Source organism: Corapipo altera, unplaced genomic scaffold (genome assembly GCF_003945725.1).
Source record: "Corapipo altera isolate COAL_440 unplaced genomic scaffold, ASM394572v1 64, whole genome shotgun sequence".
Classification (NCBI taxonomy): Eukaryota; Metazoa; Chordata; class Aves; order Passeriformes; family Pipridae; genus Corapipo; species Corapipo altera.
Window position 1 is genome coordinate 8505736 of NW_020884893.1, and position 19981 is coordinate 8525716.

General features: G+C 47.8%; 1 protein-coding gene across 11 annotated transcripts in view; it reads right to left on the reverse strand.

The window, feature by feature from the left end:
• Window positions 1-19981, reverse strand: part of KCNQ2 (potassium voltage-gated channel subfamily Q member 2) — a 74396-nt gene that overhangs the window by 44070 nt on the left and 10345 nt on the right. For all 11 annotated transcript variants that reach the window (XM_027645825.1, XM_027645822.1, XM_027645823.1 and 8 more), the window contains exons 2-7: window positions 7495-7585; window positions 6169-6295; window positions 4855-5030; window positions 3876-4001; window positions 1475-1585; window positions 515-610 (exon numbers count right to left, since the gene is read on the reverse strand). In XM_027645825.1, the coding sequence (XP_027501626.1) occupies window positions 515-610; window positions 1475-1585; window positions 3876-4001; window positions 4855-5030; window positions 6169-6295; window positions 7495-7585 (727 nt within the window). The remainder of the gene's footprint in view (window positions 1-514; window positions 611-1474; window positions 1586-3875; window positions 4002-4854; window positions 5031-6168; window positions 6296-7494; window positions 7586-19981) is intronic.

The window sequence follows — 19981 nt, forward strand, 5'->3', positions numbered from 1 at the left end:
TTCTGTGGGTCTCAGGCACACACTGGCAGTCTGAGGGCAAGGATGAAGTGGGTGTTGTTGCCTATTAAGGAGTTAAAAAATTGGAAAGAGAGGAGCAGGGGAATGTAAAATGACTACTTTCAAATCTCCAAGATGTACACCAAGACCAACCTTCTGCACGGACATCTGTTATCATGAAGAAAATGCTCCCAGTTGTAATTTTATATCAGTATAAATATTCTCTTTGGGGAAGAAGAATGAGTGAAAACAGACTGTCCTAATGCATTTGTCTTGCTGTGCTGGGCTGAATTTCATTCCTTTTCTCCCCTAGATTCCCTGCCACATATGCTATTTTCCCATGGTTGATTTCCTGGCATTTATTCCCAGACAAAACCAGTCACCAGATGCTGTCTCACACCTTAAACACATGGCCCCACTTTTCACCACCCCATTTTCTCCCCAGCTTCTAAAAGTCTGTTAAGCCCCCCAAAACCAGGAAAATGTAACCCCAAGGCTCCCTGCATGTGATCCTCACCTGGATCAGGCCCGCTGCTGGGTTTCGCCTCTTCTCAAAGTGTTTTTGTCGATGCTGCTCTTGAACCTTCAGAGCAAACCCCGAACCCAAGATGCCCTGGAAGAGAACAACAATTTGCAGTTAGCAGGGGTTTAGCTCAGCTTTCACTTGAAAGTTGTGGCCAGCTTTCCCTCCGAAGTTTTTCTTCTGGCTCAGTTTTTGTTTCAAACACAGAGGAAGGAAGGAGCCTCCACCCCAGCAGCCTTGGCAGACATCCTCCAAGGGGCAGCAGACTTTGCTGGCACCCACTGGAATTGCAGCTTTTCCCAAACCACCTCCAGCCAGCTGATAAAACACAAAATAACCCCAGGGTGTTGGCATTCATCAAATTATCCCCACAGGGATCCAGATCAGTGCAACACTCTGAAATGCATCTGTGAGTGATTTGCTGAAATGGTGTAATCATAGAATCACAGACTGGTTTGGGTTGGAAGGAACCTTAAAGCTCATCCCCTGCCATGGAAAGGGACACCTTCCACTAGACCAGGTTTCTCAGAGCCCTGTCCAGCCTGGCCTTGATGGGGCAGCCACAGCTTCTCTGGGCAACCTGTGCCAGTGCCTCACCACCCTCACAGGGAAGAATTTCTGCCTAATAGCCAATCTAAATTTACCTTCTTTCAGTTTAAAGCTATTAATTACCCCCAAGAACAGCCCTCTGAGGGAAAAAAATGCTTTATATTGCTTCAATAAATATTTGTGCAGAGCCAAATCTAGAATTTCCACCCCGTTTGCTCAAAGTGCCCCAGCTGTGGATATTCAGACAGGGTTTGCCCTTTTCTCCCCAATTTTTTGATTCAAAAGCCACAGACCATTGCAGCCAGGAGAGTGCAATGGCACCAGCTCCAGGGGCTGGGGATAAGGGACAGATGAGCTCAGACCCCCCTCCCAGTGAGACCTCACTCCCAGCATCCTCCCACTTACGGCAGGAAGGGCGAAGAAGGAGACGCCGATGAGTGTGAAGGTCGCCGCCAGCAGCCGCCCGTTCCAGGTCTGTGGGTACTTGTCCCCGTAGCCGATGGTGGTGAGAGTGATCTGCAGGGAGGAAGGAGATCAGTGCCCAGCCCTTGGTCAGACAGCCTTAAAACTGAAACGACACGGCCAAAACTCCCGCAACACCCGAGTGGGAGGGACATGGAGGAGCCGGGATCGCTGCGTGCCCCGAGCTGACCAAGGGAAGGCGCAGCTCGGGGACCTGGAGGACCGAGCAGGGATGGGCAACCCTGCAGGATGCAGATGCCCCGACACCCGCCCTGCTCACGTGCTGGGTTTTCACACCAGTTGGGAGCATTTTCTGTGCCTTTTGCTGTCACGGAGAGAGCTGCCATCTGGTGCAGAGGCTGGCGGCAGCTCGGAACCTCCCCCGGGAGATGGGGTTGTGCCTTCGGCAGGGGAAGCGAAACGGCACCGTTCCCCCAAACTCCCTTTCGGCATCTCAGGAAAACAGGCAGGGCTATTTGCATGCATAAAGACCTGATTCTGCCTGTTCCCAATCCTCCCAGCAGTGCCTATTAGCTGGTCTCCCTTCCTATTTAAAAACAGCCTATTAGACCAAGAGGATGAATTATAGCTCCTTCATACCACCTCATTTAGGAATGTTTTTTCCCCTCCTCAGCATTTTTGCAATGCAGCAACAGAGAGCTGGCAAGTTGCTGTCTGTATTTTGGGGAAAGATCTGAGGGATTTGTTGGAGACAGTATCCCCTGAATGTCAAACTGCAGGAGAAGACACCTTTTCCCACTTCAGTCCACAGACATCAGCAGTGGGAAATGCTGGGTATTCCCCCAGGGCTTCCAAGAGGATTTGGAGAGCCTGGGTCTGGCAGGGCAAGGCAGAGAGGAGTGGTCTGATTGGAAACATCTTTGAGACTTCTGATCCCGAAGGTCCCTGTGACACATGGAAGTGTCTCTGTCCCACAGCCTCCATGGACAGAGCTGGCCCCAGGGATGGCAGCTGACACCATGCTGATGTGCCATTGGAAATATGCATTTCATTCAGAATAAAATCACTTTTACACAAATGGAAGTATGATCCCAAAGCGCCCTTTAATTGGACCCACTAAAAGCCTTATGAATTAGATGCTATTTTGACAAAGTGGTTAAAAATGCATCTACATGCCTCATTCTTACTGAAACACAAAGTCGGAGCAATGCTCTCTCCATAAACACTGCAAAGTTGGTTTACGATTTTTTTATAATTTCTGTGGACAAGTACGAGGATTGGATGCAGTAAGATCAACAAAGGGATGAGTTTATGGACCTGAAATTTGATTTATCCCATCTCTTAACATCTGTCTGTACTGGAATCATGAGCTGGACAATGACAGAAACTATTTATTTTAATGAGGCTCAATTTTTTTTTTCTGTGTTTCTCAGTGGCAAAACAGTCTGGTGCCTGTCTGCATCCCAAAAGGCAGAGCAGTGATCCTCTGTTGAAGGCCTGCAGAGCCTGGGAAGCAGGAGGGATAAATCTGCCAATGGTTCCCCCCAGACTAAGCTCTAATCTGGGCTGTCACTTTTCCCCCATTGTTTAATTTCTGGTTATGTCAAATTGGGCTTTGTTTTTATTTTTTTGTCATAACTAAGGGACTTTAAAAGCAATTTACTGCTTTTTTTCCCTTTGTTGGAACAGAGGAGCTGCTTGATCAGCCGATTCCTCCCCGAGCCTGTTATTGGGATTTGATCAGATCGGGGATTTTCATTACATGCTTTGTAATCAAGGCCAAACTAGTGATGGAACAGAAGAACAATAACACAAGAAGATTAGAACGTCATTAATTCTCTCTTTGTTAATCGAGTAATCCAATAATTCACATGCACACGCACACACAGAGCAAACCAAAAGTATTGCCCTTTCCTCCTCTGTCAGCAGAGATGTGAAGGGGAGCGCTCGCCCCGCTGGAGTCTTTCTGGTACTTAGACCCTATTAATTTTATAAACTTTATTCCTGCCTGTTTGACAGTGCCTCGCCCAAGTGCAATTTAAATAATTAAAGGGCAGCAATACTTTGTCAAAACAATGATCAAAGCAGTGTGGGGTCTCTGTCTGACCTGCCTCTGCTGTCACGACAGAGCTAAATCCCACAGCTGGGAGCACATGAGTGCCCCCGTTCCCCTGCAGCTCCAGCTAATGCAGAAATGTGATCTTTTAACGTTTTCTATGAGGTTTGTATAAGAAAAAGAGCTAAATGGAGCAGCCCAAAGCCATTTAATAAAAATGTTAACTAAGCACTCTATAAGTCGATACCTCACGTAAGTGATAGAAGATGGAGGGTTAATGGACATTTTATTTTAATAACCAGCAGCTGTTCTATGAAAATTACTTACCAGACCCCACCAAAGTGCATCTGCGTATGTATCAAAGTGCTCATTTTCTCCTTTCTCGGCCAAGTATACCAGGAAAGAGGCCAGAATGAGGCACAGGAAGCCAATATACCACGCAGTAATCAGCTCCTGCGAGATCATTAAAGGAAAGAAGAGAATAATTGCAATCCTGGTGCGCATCTCCAAGCGCTGAGTTACTTGATTGCGGCTGGATCTGAGCTTTCCCTGTGGTTGTTTAGGTTTGGGGGCTTTGGTTGGGGGCCAGTAATGCCACTTTTTTAAGATGGGACCATGAGGTGATGGCTCTGCCAAGCACATGGGGCAATCCCTGTCCTGAAGACCCCAACATCTAAACACATACAGCAAATGGAGAAGGGCATGTTAATAGCTCCATTATTGCAAGATATGGACCTGAGAGTTAAAAAACTCTAGCATTTCCCCAGTTCACATAGTTAGAATTGAAATAGGAATCCCCAAATCCTTGGGGCTTCTACTTACGGAGGAGGAGGTGCAAAGTTGCGGTCTGGATGCAATATACCCCAATTGCAGAGAATTCTTAATTCAGAATTCCCAGATGTGATTCTTTTTTGGATTAGGTTAATGCAAGGGTGGACAAAAGAGACCCACAAATTCCCTATGATAGTTCTGGCTAAGGTGACTAAGCTTTTCAGGGGAAAAAAAGGTGCAAGAAACAGGAGAAATGTTAAATTCATAAATTCAGAAGCAGTAAACAAAAAATTATCAACAAACTTGTCCCAAACCAATCACCTTATACCAGGGATCAGTTCTGTGACTGGAACCTCTCTCTCCCTTCTCTCCTTGACTGGTGGAAGCGCTCCATCTCCATCAGACCTTGTCTCTGACTCTGCATCCCTTCCCGAGTTACCTATGGTGTCTTTCCAATCTCCTCAGGCCCGGGAGAGCTTTGGGAAGGAGAACTGAACCAAAGCAGTGTCTCTGTCCCTGCTTGGGACCTGCTCACCTTGCTGTGTGCATAGACCACAGAGCCCAGGAGCTTCCAGGTGCCGCCTCGCCGGTCCATGCGGATCATGCGCAGGATCTGCAGGAACCTCAAACTCCTGAGTGCTGAGGTGGCAAAGACGTTCCCTTGGGATCCCGCTGCCAGCACGGCGATGGATGCGATCAGCACCATGATGTCTGCAGGAACAGAGGGCAGGGAAAGCTGAAGAAGTGCTGCTGCAACCACTACCAAAGGGGATGGAATTCCCACTGCCTCGGGCAGCAGAAGGCTGTGCATGAGAATGATCTCCTGGGCACTTGTATTCTGTGCTGGAAGGACATAGCATTAATCTTAAATTGGATGAAAGGAGCTACTACACACCTTGTGGAATATCCTGGTTTCCTTCTCCACACTCATCATCCATAAAAAATGTGTCAAATACTGCGAAGTCTGAATTTTGATATGATTCAGTGTTAACACTGCTAAACTGGGTTAAATCCTTGCAAAATGCTTGGCCTTTTTTTTTTTATCAGCCATAGCTGCCTGTTACACAAAGCTGGGAATTACACCATCTAAATTGGGAATGAAAATCTCCAGGTCCTCCATAGCATTCCTAAGGTGCTCACAAAGACCAAGAAATAGGCCAAGAAAAAAAGCGTTTCTCTCTATATACACGAAAATTCTGTAAACCTCCCTCTTCCCTAATTTTCTATGCAAATTTTATAGCAGTCTTTTTCTGTGGAATAAGCTCAAATCCTGCATATGACCATTGCCAGCTCCTGGACAGTTAAAGGCAGCTTCCACAGTGAAGGGCATGGCCTCTGCCCATTTCTTATCCCAGAAAAAAATCACTGCTGTGCCCAGATGGCCCCTCTCACAGGAGGCTCACTGAGTACTTTACAAACAAGAATTAATTAAGTCTCATAACTCCCTTGTGAGGCAGCTCATCAGCACCGGGGAAGGCACAGTGACACACCGAGCTTCAGTGACTCGTGAACGATTCAGTGCGGAGGTTGGACACAGGATTGCAGGATCCCAGTTCCTATGCTCAGCTTCTCCTGGCTAAAACCCCTTTCTGTGCAGCTGTCAGCGATGCCTGAGGCACACAGGGCACTGGGATGGCTCCCAGGTTGGCAGAAAACAGGGAACGCATCGTGATGAATAACAAAAAACACATCCGTGGATTAGGACTTCTGCCTTTGTGCTTTCTCCTGATCACGAAGCAGCTGAAGATCAACCCCCAAAATGCATGCGAGACACCAGAGCCCTGTGCAAGCAACTGCTTGCAATGGCCATCGTGGTTTGGGGAATCTCATGCAGGGAGGGAGGTCTTACCGATGACGCAGAAAGGCTTGCGGGCAAATTTTAACCTTCCCCTCCAGCCCCGGTATCGGCAGCAGCAGCCGGCTGCCCAGATCCTCACAAAGTATTCCACCCCAAACACCACGATGGTGACGATTTCCTGTGAGGAAGACAAAACGCTGTTAGTCGGGAAAGAAGGATGGTGGAGAGCCTGCTCCAGAATCAAGGACAAACGCGTGACCTCAGGAAAATACACCTCAGACAATATGTCACCAAGCTGCCTGCACCGTTCAGAGAGCCCAGGCTTGAAGGATCATCAGATCTCTGCTTTTGTGTCTTCCCTCACCCCACCCAGGGTGGGGAGAGGGAATGCATGTTGTAGCCATGAACTAGAGTTTTACACCGTCCCTATTCTGTTTGTGTCCCCCATCAGAGGACTGGCAAGCACCTCCCTGTCTCCCTGCCATTAGTCTCCAGGACTCGACTGGGTTAATGCTGAGCAGCTCAGGGAAGAGCAGAAATGGGAATCACTGGTCAGGAATCATCCTAGGACTCTTCAAAGGGGATTTCAGCTTTTTGCCTAGAAAAGTGGCCTGGTTGCCTGAGTGTGCTGGGCTGTCTGGTGCAGGGGGGTGTAGATTCTCCATCCCTTAATGCCTCTTTCCATCACCATCTGAACATCCCGTGCACACTCCTTTCCCTCTGAGTTCTTTACTAGCAGCACTTTTCTCAGCTTTCTCATGTGTCAAACCTGTGAACCCATAATCAGTCTGCAGCACCTTTTGATGTTGATGTAGGGCAGGGACTGGGGAAGAGGAAGACAAACAAAAGGAAAGATGTGTGAATCTGGCAGCCCTGCACCACTGCCGTGGTGGCAGGATCTCTGCTGGCTCTTGGTGGCAGAAGCCACACTGTCAGTGTGAGGGATGCCAGGCTATTTCAGGAACAAAACTCTGCAGCTTCACGGTGGATCAAATAGTTGCAGGGATGTGATAGTGTGGGAGAGGAGGCAGCTCCACCGGCTGCTCCCGATGCAGAGCGTCTGCAGCTTTAAATACTGGGAGCTTTCAGTTGGGATCAGTCTTGCTACTGTGTTTTGAAATTGAAGATAAATTCAGGAAAGAAAAAAAAATAAAAAGAAAGAGAAAAAGTCTAGGAAGAAAGGTTTTAAAGGATCCTTCAAAATATTTTTAGTTTATTCCTGATACAGATTTCTCCTTTTCATATTTCTTACCCATAGGTTGTAGTGGTCCCCCTCTCACAAGTGACAGTTTAAATCCTTGCCTCTAACACCCCCAATCTCAGGTTTTTTTGTAGTTTTGCCTTTATGTTAATACCTCACTGTTGGCCCCCACTTACCAGGATATAAAGGGCCCCTTCTGAGCTGTTCTGGTACTCATCAATGGTCGAAAAGACAGACAGCACCAGGCAGGAGAAAACTAGTAGAAAACTACATAACACAAATATTAAAACAAAAAATAAAATAAAAAGGGGAGAGAGAGAGAAGGTCAGTCTTCAGGGCAGGGTATTTTCATACTCATCAAAGTAGTCCAGAGACCAATTTTGGACATATTTCTCTGTGAGTATTTACTGCGCTGCTGCTACCACACCATGTAAAAAGAGTGAGTAAAGTGACCAGTTTTACTGATTGAAAGGGTTATGTGTGGATAGACCCACTGGACTGCTCCCAGTTTGGTCAGTGCCAATCCAGTTCCCCTCCCAGCTGGCAGCTCTGATCACCTCTGACATTATTTCCCTAAAGAACTGTCAGGTCTTTCTGCAACACACTGTCAATAAGCATCCAAATGAACAGGAACATTTCTAACTGGGGTAAGAGGGAGCAGACTGGCTGAGAAGCAGGAGCACAGGCTGAGCATGAACCCATAAAGAACTCCACAGATGCTCTACTTATGCATTTACATCCACAAAAGCTCACACAGGAGTGGGACTACATTTCTTGTCAGGGTAGGACATTTTTGGGTGGATTTAATGTTCCTTCCTTAGGCAGGTACTCCACATTAACTCCTCATTGCCTGGAAAAGCTGGTGACTTTTTGGGTTTGTTGTAGCATCAGTGGGAGGTTGGTAGTTGTTACTCTGCTTTTCTGTGGCCAGTCACATGACACAGTAAGGGCTTGATGCAGTCCTAGGGAATGTGATCTTGGAGTTGTTGGTACCACGAAGCCAGAGACACCCTTGCCACTGGGGAGGGACCTGAGCTGGCCTCTGTCCCAGCCCTGCAGGGACAAAAGGAGCCTCATCCTGCCATGAGCTGGGGAAGACCCAACTTTGATATCAGCACTCTCAGTCTCTTATTTGCCACGAAATAGGGGAAATTCTCAAAACCCAGCGTGCATCCAGGTCTCATTGGCATCTACATCCACGGGCAGCCTCCCAAAAGCAGCCTCAGCAGTGCCACACCAGCCTGTCCCTCACAGCCTGTCCCCATCAATGCTCTGTGCTTCTCCTGAGTGCTGGGTGTTCTAATGCAAATCAAAGGGCACCGAATGAATGACAGGAGCTCAGCTCTCCTCCAACACTCATTGCCTCAGTCCACAGCTACAGAGGTGTCCTGGCATCTGCTCAAGGATGGAGGCTTCCACCCATGGCCACTGCTTGCTGCAAGAAAGGGAGGGAAATTAATTTACAGGAGATCGATTTACTAATAGAATAAAGTAGACCAGTGCAAGGAGAAACTAAAAGCTGCATTCTTTAAGAGCATTAAATAATTCATCTGTCTGACTTTGTCTCACATTCCTACAAACTGAATTTTGAATATTTATAAGGTTTGGTTCTGCTGGTGGGGGCTGCTCCTTTTCGGTGAATAAAGAAAAGGAGTTTCACACTGCCAGGTCGTGCTTGTGGCTTTGCAGTGACCATTAATGTCACAGCAAAAAGTAAAAATAGGGAGATTTGCAGTATTTATTCGAACCACAGGCTGAAATGTGGTGGTGAGGTAAGGGACTGCTGGAGGTAAGGGACCTTCAGAGCCATCTCAGCCAAGGCTGAGCTTCGTCAGCCACAAGATGAATTCAGCACAGAGCAGATAAGGATAATTACTTGATTCCTCACTACAAATTTTCTCTTCTAACATCAGGTTTGGTACCCAGACACTCGAAAAAAACCTCAAGAGAGTAAGAAAACTTTCCTTTCAAACTCACTCATGATGTCCCTTAATGTCTTCTCTAGGTCTCATTAAACATCTTTTCTCCCCAGGCTATTTATTTAAAACCCTTGCCATAAACAATCCTTCCACAACCTTCCCTGCAGTCAAATGGACTCCATCCATCCCAACATCCTCTGAGTTGCCTGGGCCCGGCCCTGGGAGCTGGAGACAGACCCCTGCTGCTGCCTGCAGGGGAGCAGAGCCCTCCACCCCAGGAGGGAAGGAGCTGCAACTGGGTCAGGCAGCCCTGCTCCTGGGGTGGCCCAGATTTTGCTGCAAACTTCTATGTTGAAGTGAGAAACAAATGAATAATCAATGAGAGAAGAAAGAGAAGAGAAAAAAAGCAAACAAAAAAAAGATAATAGAAAGGGATCAAGGGAAAAGAAATCCTAGGTTTTCTGATTAAAGAGGCAGAATGTGAGTTGCATTTATTTTTGTGACCAAACATCACTGTAAAATGCCCGAGGAGATGCTGAAATAAAGTGCCAATATCAGCACAGGCTTACACACTGTGTTTGCTCAGGTGACCACCTTGGGTGGATCCAGGAGGAAGCCACTCTTAAATGATGAGTCCTGGCAGGGACACATGCCACAAAAAAAAAAGATTCCTGTATATTCAATTGTCACTAGACAGATATTGATGCCACAGGAAAAAAAAAAAAAAAGGAAAAGAAATTGCTTTATCACTCCACATCCCAAGGATGGATTGTGCAAACCATGGTTATGGGGAGAGTTGGGGCAGCTCTGGGCACTGCTGGGGCAGCTGGATGTGTCTGTGCTGCTTCTTCCCTTCCCCAGCACATCACTGCAGCCTCATCCCCGGCCTCTCTGCTCTCCTCATTTCCCCAGGGCCAGCTCAGTGCTGCTGTAATTTCAGCTCTGGGCTCCCCAGGGCTCCCATTGCCAGGGAGACCTGATGCAGATCACTCTTTCAGGGCCAGCATTAATTACTGCACTGCCAAGCATGGGAGGCAACAGGGAATGCACCACCTCATTCAGGGAAGCATGGGAGCTTCATGGCCAAATCCCATGTGGACAAAAACCTTCCCTGTCTCAGTGCTGACGAGTAAGGAACCCCCTGTCCCAGCTCCCAGGTAAGGAATGGTCCTGCCAGCAAGGGATGGAGGCTCTGGCTCACCACAGGGTGAGCTGCACAAGCATCCATGGTGATGCACAGCTGCTCAGCTTGACCCTGTGGTCCACGAATCTTTGGGAGGCTGAAAAAGGAGACTCAGAGAATGAAACCTTTCTGCAAGGAAACTGAACTCAGGGGTTTGGGGTCTGTATGGCTCCTAGGAGGCTTTGAGGGATAGAGGAGTGGAAGAAGCAAGCTAAGAAGTATGTCTACACTGGAGACTATGTGTATCCTCTGAGCTCCCACAGAGTGAGGGCAGTGGGGAACAGGAAGCTGGACTCTGCTTTAATTCCACCTAATCTAACCAGACAGATCAGGAAAGGGCTTCAGATAATTATGGATAGCTAAGGAAAGGGAAACAAGCTAATAAATAGTGTAGATACTGGGATGAATCTAATTTTTAAAGCTACATATCTAATGAAAGCAAATTATGTCTGCAGCCTGACTCTGGGAAATGTTAATGTGTAATAAGGAACATTAATTAGGTCCCACCTAATGATTTTTACATTAAAGATGCCAATTCTGCTTAGAGCTTTGGAGAAGACAATATCCTCCTGAGCAGACAGGAGCTGGGTCCTACATGATGCAGGGCTGGAGTCAGCACCAGCCTCTCCCAGATCCCGGCCAGGATGCAAATGGCAGCTGGCAGTTTGGGAGTAATGCCTCCTCTGCAGAGTGATGGCAAGGAGAAAGCTGTCTCCAGCCTCCTGGAGAAGGACACCTCATGTCACTGCATCTTCTCACCCACCATCCATTCCTACGGGCATCCAGTACCACCTTCTGCTCTGACATGCCCCACACGCCTGTTGCCGAGACCTTTAAGCTCAGCCAAGACTCAGCTGTGCAAATCTGACTGCTGCTAATACCAATAAATCCAAAGACCTGCAAAGTCTGACTTTACATCCAAAGGTTATGTTGATTTAAAACACCCGTGCAAGCTTCTTATTACAATGTATAAATCCCAGCACAAAATCTGCATATCCGTATTTCATATCCACTCTGCTTCAGGTTAGCAACAGAAAAAGAAATGACTGAACTCCCTCTTGGAAAAAAGAATACTTAAAATGGCATGAAACAGGAAAGATTGTCCTTCTCTCTTTTTTTCCTCAGTGAAAGCACATGATGGAATCATCATAAAGCTTCTCAGGTTAATCATCTAATTTGCCTTCCAAAAGAAACCCCCTTGGAATCTACACACCCATTTACATAAGAATTTAAAAAGACCTCTGAATTTATTCCTGAAATACTCATATTCAGATAACATTCACTGACATTCAGAAACATTGAGGTTCCTCTGGTGGAGCACCACTAATTAGCAACCAGATTCTTGGATGTGATGGAGATGGATACAACACAAGGAGGTGACAAAACTTGTAACTTTTTAACTGTTGCCCACTTTGCTGGCTTTCCCTGGAACTGGGACGTTAATTCTTTGTTAAATTAGGTGGAGCAAAGCTGGAAAGAGCAGTTTACTACAGGCATTCAAGAGATGCACAATGAATATTACTCTGGGTATATAAAAAAGGCATTGATGATTGTGCTAAAATAAAACCAGCACCCTTACGGGCAATCCATCTGCAATCCCAGCAATCCATTTGCTGCGGTCTCTGTAAAATGCTGCAGTTCAAGTACCTAAAACTTCAATGGAAATCAAAGGCCAGGAAAATGCAGCAATGACAATGAGTGAAGGTGAAAGAACATCCGTATCAAAGAGAAACAAGAGACTGGCAAATGCCTTTTAGTGCTCAGAGGGCCTCAAAATTGGAATGGGAGTATTTACAGCTCAGTTTAAACCTCCACTGAATCAAAAGCAGAACTGTGAGAAAGCCATGGCTTTTCCAGGGATAAAAACTGTCATATGGCACCTACTCTTAGCCAGGAGCATCTATCATCTTTATTCATGTAAGCAATCCTGCAGTGACTTACAACCTGGCTGTTCATTTACAAGGCTAAACACAAGCCTAAATGCCTCACTCCGGGTTTCCACATCCCTCAGGTTTCCACATCCCTCAGTCTGAGCCAAAATCATCTCCCAAGGCAAATTCTGTCACTACAAGAGCTGAAAATAGAAATGGGGAGTCCTGCCTTTTGGTCCTGTGGCTTAATAAATGGTGTCCTGTCCAAAATTCCTCCTGATGGTGTCTCCCTGCGTTTTTGGCCATGCCCAGCTCCGTTCCCTCTCCCACAGTTATGCTCCTTGGATGAGCCTGGAGGATCCCTGAGCATCCATGCAGGTAGAAAACATTGCTTTTAGTCACCGGCTGGCTCCAAGGCAGGGATTGTCATGGTTTATAAACTTTTTAATAAATCATTATCAAAGGCCTGTGTGGGACAGCATTACCAGATCCTGTGCCTTCTCAGTGAACAGAGGTGATGCCTTTGTTCACAAGAAAACCTCTTCTCCTGCCTTCCTTCTATTTAGGCAGCACATCTCTAAGAAATAAGAGCAGGATATAGGTTCACATATATTTCCTCCTTCAACATCCACCACTTCTAAAATCACTTTCCACTCCAAGAGCTCCTCCAGCATTTTGCTCTGTATCCAGTGCCCAGAGCCAGAGTCTTGATCCAAACCCATGAACTGCAGGAATTTGAGCAGAAATGGGTTTTATATGACATAACTTGTCCCTAGTCCAGCAAAGGATTGTGTATCTTCACACTTAGAAGCAAGAGTGAGCTTAAGAGCTTTTCTGGACTGAAGCCTCAAAGAACAAAAGCCATCTAGAAATACCAGGGAATGGAGATCAAGATCTGAACACTTACAGTGGGAAAAGAGTTAACTGCAAGGATTTGCTTGGGCTTTTTTACAGGCTCGCTCTAATAATTTAACTTACTCTGAATAAAAGCCTTATTAATAATAATGACTGCATACAAAGTTCTAGCTCCAGTGTTCCTCTTTGTCCTCACCCAGAATGAATCACTTGGAAATGCTTGTCTGCATATTCTCCTCACCCTGCACACGCAGCCTCAGAGGAGCCAGATGTCTGGAGGAAAACCCAAAGTATTAATCAAGCCTGTGCACCTGCCAGAAGAGTCTGTTCCTGCTGAGATTCAGTGCTGCTGGGCTGAGGTTTTCTTTCAAAAAATTTGGTGGGGAGAAACATGTTCATGCAGCTGCAGAAACAGCCCACGGGAGAGGATCCTAAAGCCCACGGTGCAATTACAGTGCATTGGGAGGTAAATTAAGAGTATAAAATATTGGACATTTGAGTAATTCTTAAAACATCTGTGCAGCCATTTATTCAGAGCATGTTCATCGATTTTAATGCAAGGGAAAGTTGCTGTCTCATGCAATACCTGTATTATTCAGATTGAAATCTGAGCTCTGCCTCTGTTTCATCCCACAAGGTATTCCCCCAAAAGAGCCTCCGCTTTCTCCCCACCTCTGAGGAATCACTGCTAGTGAGTACAGGAATACAAACCTTCCTAATCTAACCTTTATCTCTGTCTGAAGATCAAGCTATTTCTGTTTCTTAAGCCCTGCCTTTCTGCAACAACCCAAGAAAAATAAATTTCAGAAGTCAAGGAAACACCGCACGGTTGGAGCATCAGGAATCAAAATTTTTCTGGCTGAGGTCAGGCTGCTCTGGCTGACCTGGGCAAGTCACTTGACCTGACTTAACTGAGATCTAAAACTGGGTTGAAAGCAAGAAGTCCCAGTAAAATGTAATGCTGCATCTCATCTAAACATTCCTCGAGGGAATGGGTTGCACAAAAATAGGCTCTGGTCTAATTGCAGATAGGAAGATTGTCTTAAATCGTGCAGGGCTGGTTCCTGTGGCAGACAGGAATAGTAGCTGGTTTTTCAAAGGTCTGTCCCAGAAGCAGCAATTCAGCTGGAGCCTGAGGTTTCCCGCCCACCAAGGACAAGCTCCATCTCCCTGAGCTCCTCCAGCTTCGCTCCCCTATCTCTGACTTTGCACTAGTTCTGCAGCTCCCAGAACTACAGCACCTCAGAAATGAGCATCATCACCCAGAGCCTCTGCACGCAGCTGCCAGCACAGAGGCTTGGCAGCTCTCAGCAGCTGCATTAACTGTCCCAGACCCACAGCAGGCAACTAAATGGCTCAAAATCCTCATGTTGCCCTTAAAAAACTTCAATTTTCCCATGCCTCAGCCCATGGTTTGTGCTTCTGTAAAGGTAGGACCCCAGAGCTGTGTTCTTGGGCTCTCTCCCAGCAACAGCAAAGGAGAATGGCAAGAGATATTGGCAATGTTGAAGGCACTTGGATGTCCCAGACATTTCCTAGGGTCCATCCCCAGCTTCATCCCTCAGTAATTAGAGGACAAGAAAGTGGTTTCTCAGAATCAGAGGCTAATGGATAATACAGAAACAAAAACCACAAGTATTACCAAAGCCCTGCTAATTTCATTTGCTCGCCAGTTTGTTTAATTAACAGAGACTTGGGGGAAAGACAGAAGTGTTTGCAAACTGCCTGTATAATATGCCTAAGAGTTGGCAATTTCAACATCTGTTTAATTTTACCTCTCTTGTTCCACTAGTGATCAAGAAGGAGCTCACAGCCAAGACCCAGGAGAGTTTGTTCCCAGTCTTTTGATTTTAGTCCCCAGAAAACAACGATGCCCAAGTTGGGTAGAAAAGCATACCCAGAGGAATAATGGGAATGCTGCAATCAGCAGGACCATGTTCCCTCCTACTTACACCAGTGCAAAATAGTAATACCCCCCTGAAATCCAAAGGGGCTGCAATGCCACAAGAGAGGGTCCGGCTCAGCTGTGTCCAAACCCTGCGATGCCTGAGAAACACTTGAGTTTGGCACAAGGGAAAACACAGGATTAAGTCCAACAACAAGAAATAAAAGGCCAGTGGCCAGTTTTGGAGCTCTGCATCCCTTCCCCACATTGGTAGGAGGGCATGATCCTCCGTGGCAGAGGAGGCAGAATATGGCCCTGGTGCTTTCCATGTCTGTGAAGCTGCTCCTCTTGGGATGGGAACATTTGTGCCAGGAGCAGCACCTGGACCATGCAGACAGTCAGCCCGGAGGAACTGCCCAGGGTGAAGGGATGCAGAACAAATTTGGATCTCCAGAGAGTTCAGCATTAAAAAGGCAGTGCTCTTTAGCCCTAAAAAATTGCTGAACCAGCCAGTTATTCCACAAGAAGGGGAGAACATCACACTAGCTGCCAGTCAACTTCACCACTAACAGAACTATTTTGGGGATCCTGGGAGCTGCAACTCTGAGTTCAAAGTCCTTTTGCACCAATCTCCCCCTCCATTAGCAAAGTTCCCCTGAGCAGTAGCCAGATTTGCCCCAGCCCTCTGCTCCCTGTGAGTGATGGGGACATCCTCCTACCACCACCCACGTTGGCATCTTGTTGGCTCGAGGCAGAGAACAGCCAGCTCGTGACATCTGCATGGACAGTGCCAGATCTGCCAGGGCACAGCCTGTCTTTGCACCCTCACTGCTGCTCATGGCTATGAACCACCAAGACACTGGCAGATGAGAATCAGGCTCAGAGCAGCATCAATTATGTGGTGAATAAACCTCTAAGGCAACGGATGAGACTCACATGATTTTCATCAAATTTGCCAAAGGATGGAGAGCCAGTGAAGGGCAGCAAAGAGGAAAAGAACCTGTTTTCCTCTGCTTTTGCCCCTTGGAGGAGGCTGCCATGTGAGCTCGGTGGGGTTGGCACATGGCAGCCAGGCTGGGAAAGCCACGAGCTCACAGAAACCAGTTCCCCCAAGTTCCCCTGCACAGCAAATGACAGGTTTGTTCCCTCTTCTTATTTCCCTGTGCCAGTAAACACAACAATAAATAGCAAGCTGCAGGAGGCAGATGATTGTGTGGTGAAAGGTGGAAAACATCTAAAAATGATTTAAAGCAGGGAGGAGAATAGGAAGAGAGGGATGTGGATTATATTCTCTGAGGAGGAGGAGGAGGAGCTGTTCGGCTGGTGAAAGGCAGCAGAGGCAGGGAAGGTTTTCCAGCCGGCCCTGCAGCTCTTTGCTCCAGGTTATGCTCAGGACCTTTGTGCAGGTCCCTCCTTGCAGGTCCCAGCCCTGGGATGGGACCCCACCAGCTCCAGCCCTGGGATGGGAGCAAGGGCAGCGCTGCAGGTCTGGACCCTTTAAAAACTCATAAGGAACAGGGACACAGGGCATGGACACATTAAAGCTGAAAAGAGATTATCTAGCTGCCATTTCAACACGCTGGTAAATCAAAGTCGATGGAAGCCATATGCTCTGCTGGGAAGCATCCATCTCGTTGCCAGGGAAACATCCTTCCCATTTAAAATGGCAGGCAAAGGCTTGTGAAAACCTGTTTTTAACCCCCTTTTCTCAGGCATGATCCAAGTTCCCCAGCAGCTCCCCCAGCTCTGCTGCATCGTGCTGTACTGCTGCCTGGGAGAGCTGCTGCAGCTTAACCTGGGGACAGGAGAAGGAGATGGTGCCTCTCCATGAGGTCCAGAGGAAATCAGATCCAGCCTGACAACAGCAAGACCCTGCCTGCAATTCCCAGCTCACCCTCAACCCCTAGAAAATACAGGGGATTGATCACCTACCTGGGTCACATCAAGCAGTTCCACTCAGACATACAGAGATGTGCCCGGCTGTGGGGCAAGACACTGCTACAGCGAGGGAATAACCAACAGCAGGACCATTGCCCAGGTTCCTGCTGCTCAAACACAGCCTCCCACAAAGCAGCAGGTACCACCCAACTTCTTACAAGCAGTGAGCACGGATCTGACCTTGGGAATTACGGCAATCCGCAGCCAGGACTGCAGGCTCCCAGAAACCACAATAAACCAGCAGGATAAAGCAGCTGGTTGGAGTCTGCAGCTGGCCCTGGGTCTCCTGCTCTGCATCTGCACCTCCCCCTTGCTCCCTCTGAGCCAAAGGTACAGTCCTTGCTCTTGAAGGCTGGTTTGCCAGGGTCTCTGCCAGCTGAGGGAGGAGGAGGAAGTGGGGGTGTGGGAAGGGGCACTCCCAGAGCACAGTCTGTAATTGGGCATCACAGAAATCACAGCTGCAACCACTCTTCAGCCTATTAACACTAATGAATTCGCATGGGATTTTGTTTTGAACAGAAGACATAAAACAGTGATCACATGGGTACCGAGACGAAGCTGGACATCCTCTTGTGAAGATGTTACTTCTCTTTGTTTACCTAAAACCTCAGCTTCTCGTGATTTTTTTTCATGAATCACAGAATGGTTTGGGTCAGAAGGAATCTTAAAGATCATCTCATTCCAACCCTCCTGCCATCAGTAGGAATGCCACTCACTAGACCAGGTTGCTCCAAGCTCCTTCCAACCTGGCCTTGAACACTTCCAGCCCTCCTCTCCTTTTTTTTTTTAAACTCTTCTTATTTATTGTAAATCCCACAAGCAGATAAAGCCAAAATCAGCATTTTCTATTCTGATAAGTAACTGTGCTTTAACAACCTTTATAATGGAGATCAGAGACAATATTTAATAATTCAAAGCTTAGGAAGGCCTGATGGGACAAGGATACATGCTGTCTGTATGGGAAATGGTTATTGCAGCTGGAGGAGGGAGAGGCTAGGGTTACAGTCTGGGGAGCAGGGATGCTGGATTTCATGCTGCAGGCATCCTGTGTCACTGAATTCCTCCCTACCTGAGCTCCCAAACTGGAAAAGAAGGTAATGATTCCCCCCTGCACAGGGGGGCACAGCTGAGGTTAAGCCCAGGCGTAGCTCAAGGTGTGCCCATGGCACTCAGCAACCAACAAATCCTTCTGGAGTAGAATGAACCCTGGCACAAAACCACTGCAAAGCACACCAGCAACCAAGGCTCAGATGGACCAGAGCCAACACAGCATCTTAAATGACAGCACAAAGCCACCCGGGAGCAGGCAGGAGCAGCGTCCTCCAGCACGTGACACCAGGGCATGCCCAGCACCAGAGCCAAGGTGTTCATCCTCCCCCGTGTAACAGCTCAGGGCAGTTGCAACAGTCCCAAATCCCGTTCCCGGACGGTGTTTTGGCTCCTGACACAGCGGCAGCAGCCGGTGCGGAGCCCGCGAGCAGCCGCCGCAGCACGAATTCCCCATCAGGGCGTCCTGCTCCTGCCAGAGCTGGGAAGGAGTCACCTTCACTCGGCGGCATCGGAGCCAAATCTCCCCGGCGACTCGTCAGCCGGCTCCGAGATACGCTCGGGCTGTCTGGGAATTATGTCACCGGGCACTCTAAGTACCAAATGGCCCTTTTATGATCCCGCACGCTCCCTCCCACCTCCTCCTTGGCTCGGAGCCTCGCGAGTGGTCTGTGCCGTGCGCTGAGGACACCGGCAGCGACAAAAAGCAATGAATGGATAATAGCCAGGTAGTATTTGGAGTTACAGCATCATCAGCCTGCTGCTAAACCAGAGCAGGAGCAGCTCTCCATCCTGGTTGTGTAACCCGGCCTCACAGGACATTCCCTGTAATTAGAGGGCCTTTCCCTGCAGTCCCACGGGGGCCATATTCTGAATTCATGAAGGGATGCTCGGAGTTGAGCTTCCTCTCTAGCACATTTTTTCAGTCTTCCCTAGAAACAGCAAAGAGCAAGAGGAAGCAGGAAGGAGGAGAAAAAAAAAAAAAAGTTTAATTAATCTCCATTTAATTCCTGCTGCCTGTTAGCAAATGGAATGTAAGCGAGCAACCCGACCAGGTCTGTGCTTACCTCCCTGGGTTCTACCAGCCCCCTGTGTTACCCAGGTGGAGTTCACATCCCACTGGCACACTGCAGCCAGAAAGGGAATGCTGTCACAGGTCAGGTTTGGCTCTGGCCACTTTTCCCAATACATCCCACAGGGATGTGGCTGCAGACTGAAGAGTCACAGATGGGGAGGCAATTCCTGAGTTTCATTAGTTCCTCTGGGGTTTTTAACAGCCATCGCCTCCCATGTGCGGAAGAGCCAGAAGAGGAGGGCTAGGGAGAACTGAAGTCCCTTTGGAGGTTCAGCCTGTTTCTCTACAGTGGGATGGGATTTGGGCAGGTACTCTCTGCCAAGCACACACCCACAGCAGGCTGTTTGCTCTGCAGAGCATTTGCAAAGAGGAGCAGCAAAAAAGGCAAGTTTGATGGAGGTGCTCCCCAAGTTCTTGCACATGGATGGGTCAAGTCCAGGCAATGTCAAGCCCTGAAGGACTAGCAGGTCTCCTAGATCTGGCTTTTCCAAAGCACAGGGTGAAGATCTGAGGTTGGGATATGTCTCACCCACTTCTAGATGTCTACAGTAAAACAGTCCCATTCATTTGCCTTATTCAGAGACTCTCTATACTCAAAACCTCGAATCATTCCCTCCATCCTAAGGCTGGTTAAACCTTCACCAATTTAAGTTTCAGATCTACATGGTGTTAAACCCGACAGAGGGCAGGTTTAGATTAGGTATTTCAAAGAAATCCTTCCCTGTGAGGGTGGTGAGGCCCTGACACAGGTTGCCCAGAGAAGCTGTGGCTGCCCCATCCCAGGAAATGTTTAAGGCCAGGTTGGACAGAGCTTGGAGAAACCTGATCTAGTGGAAGGTGTCCCTTTCCATGGAAGGGAGGGTGGAATGAGATGAGGTTTAAGGTCCCTT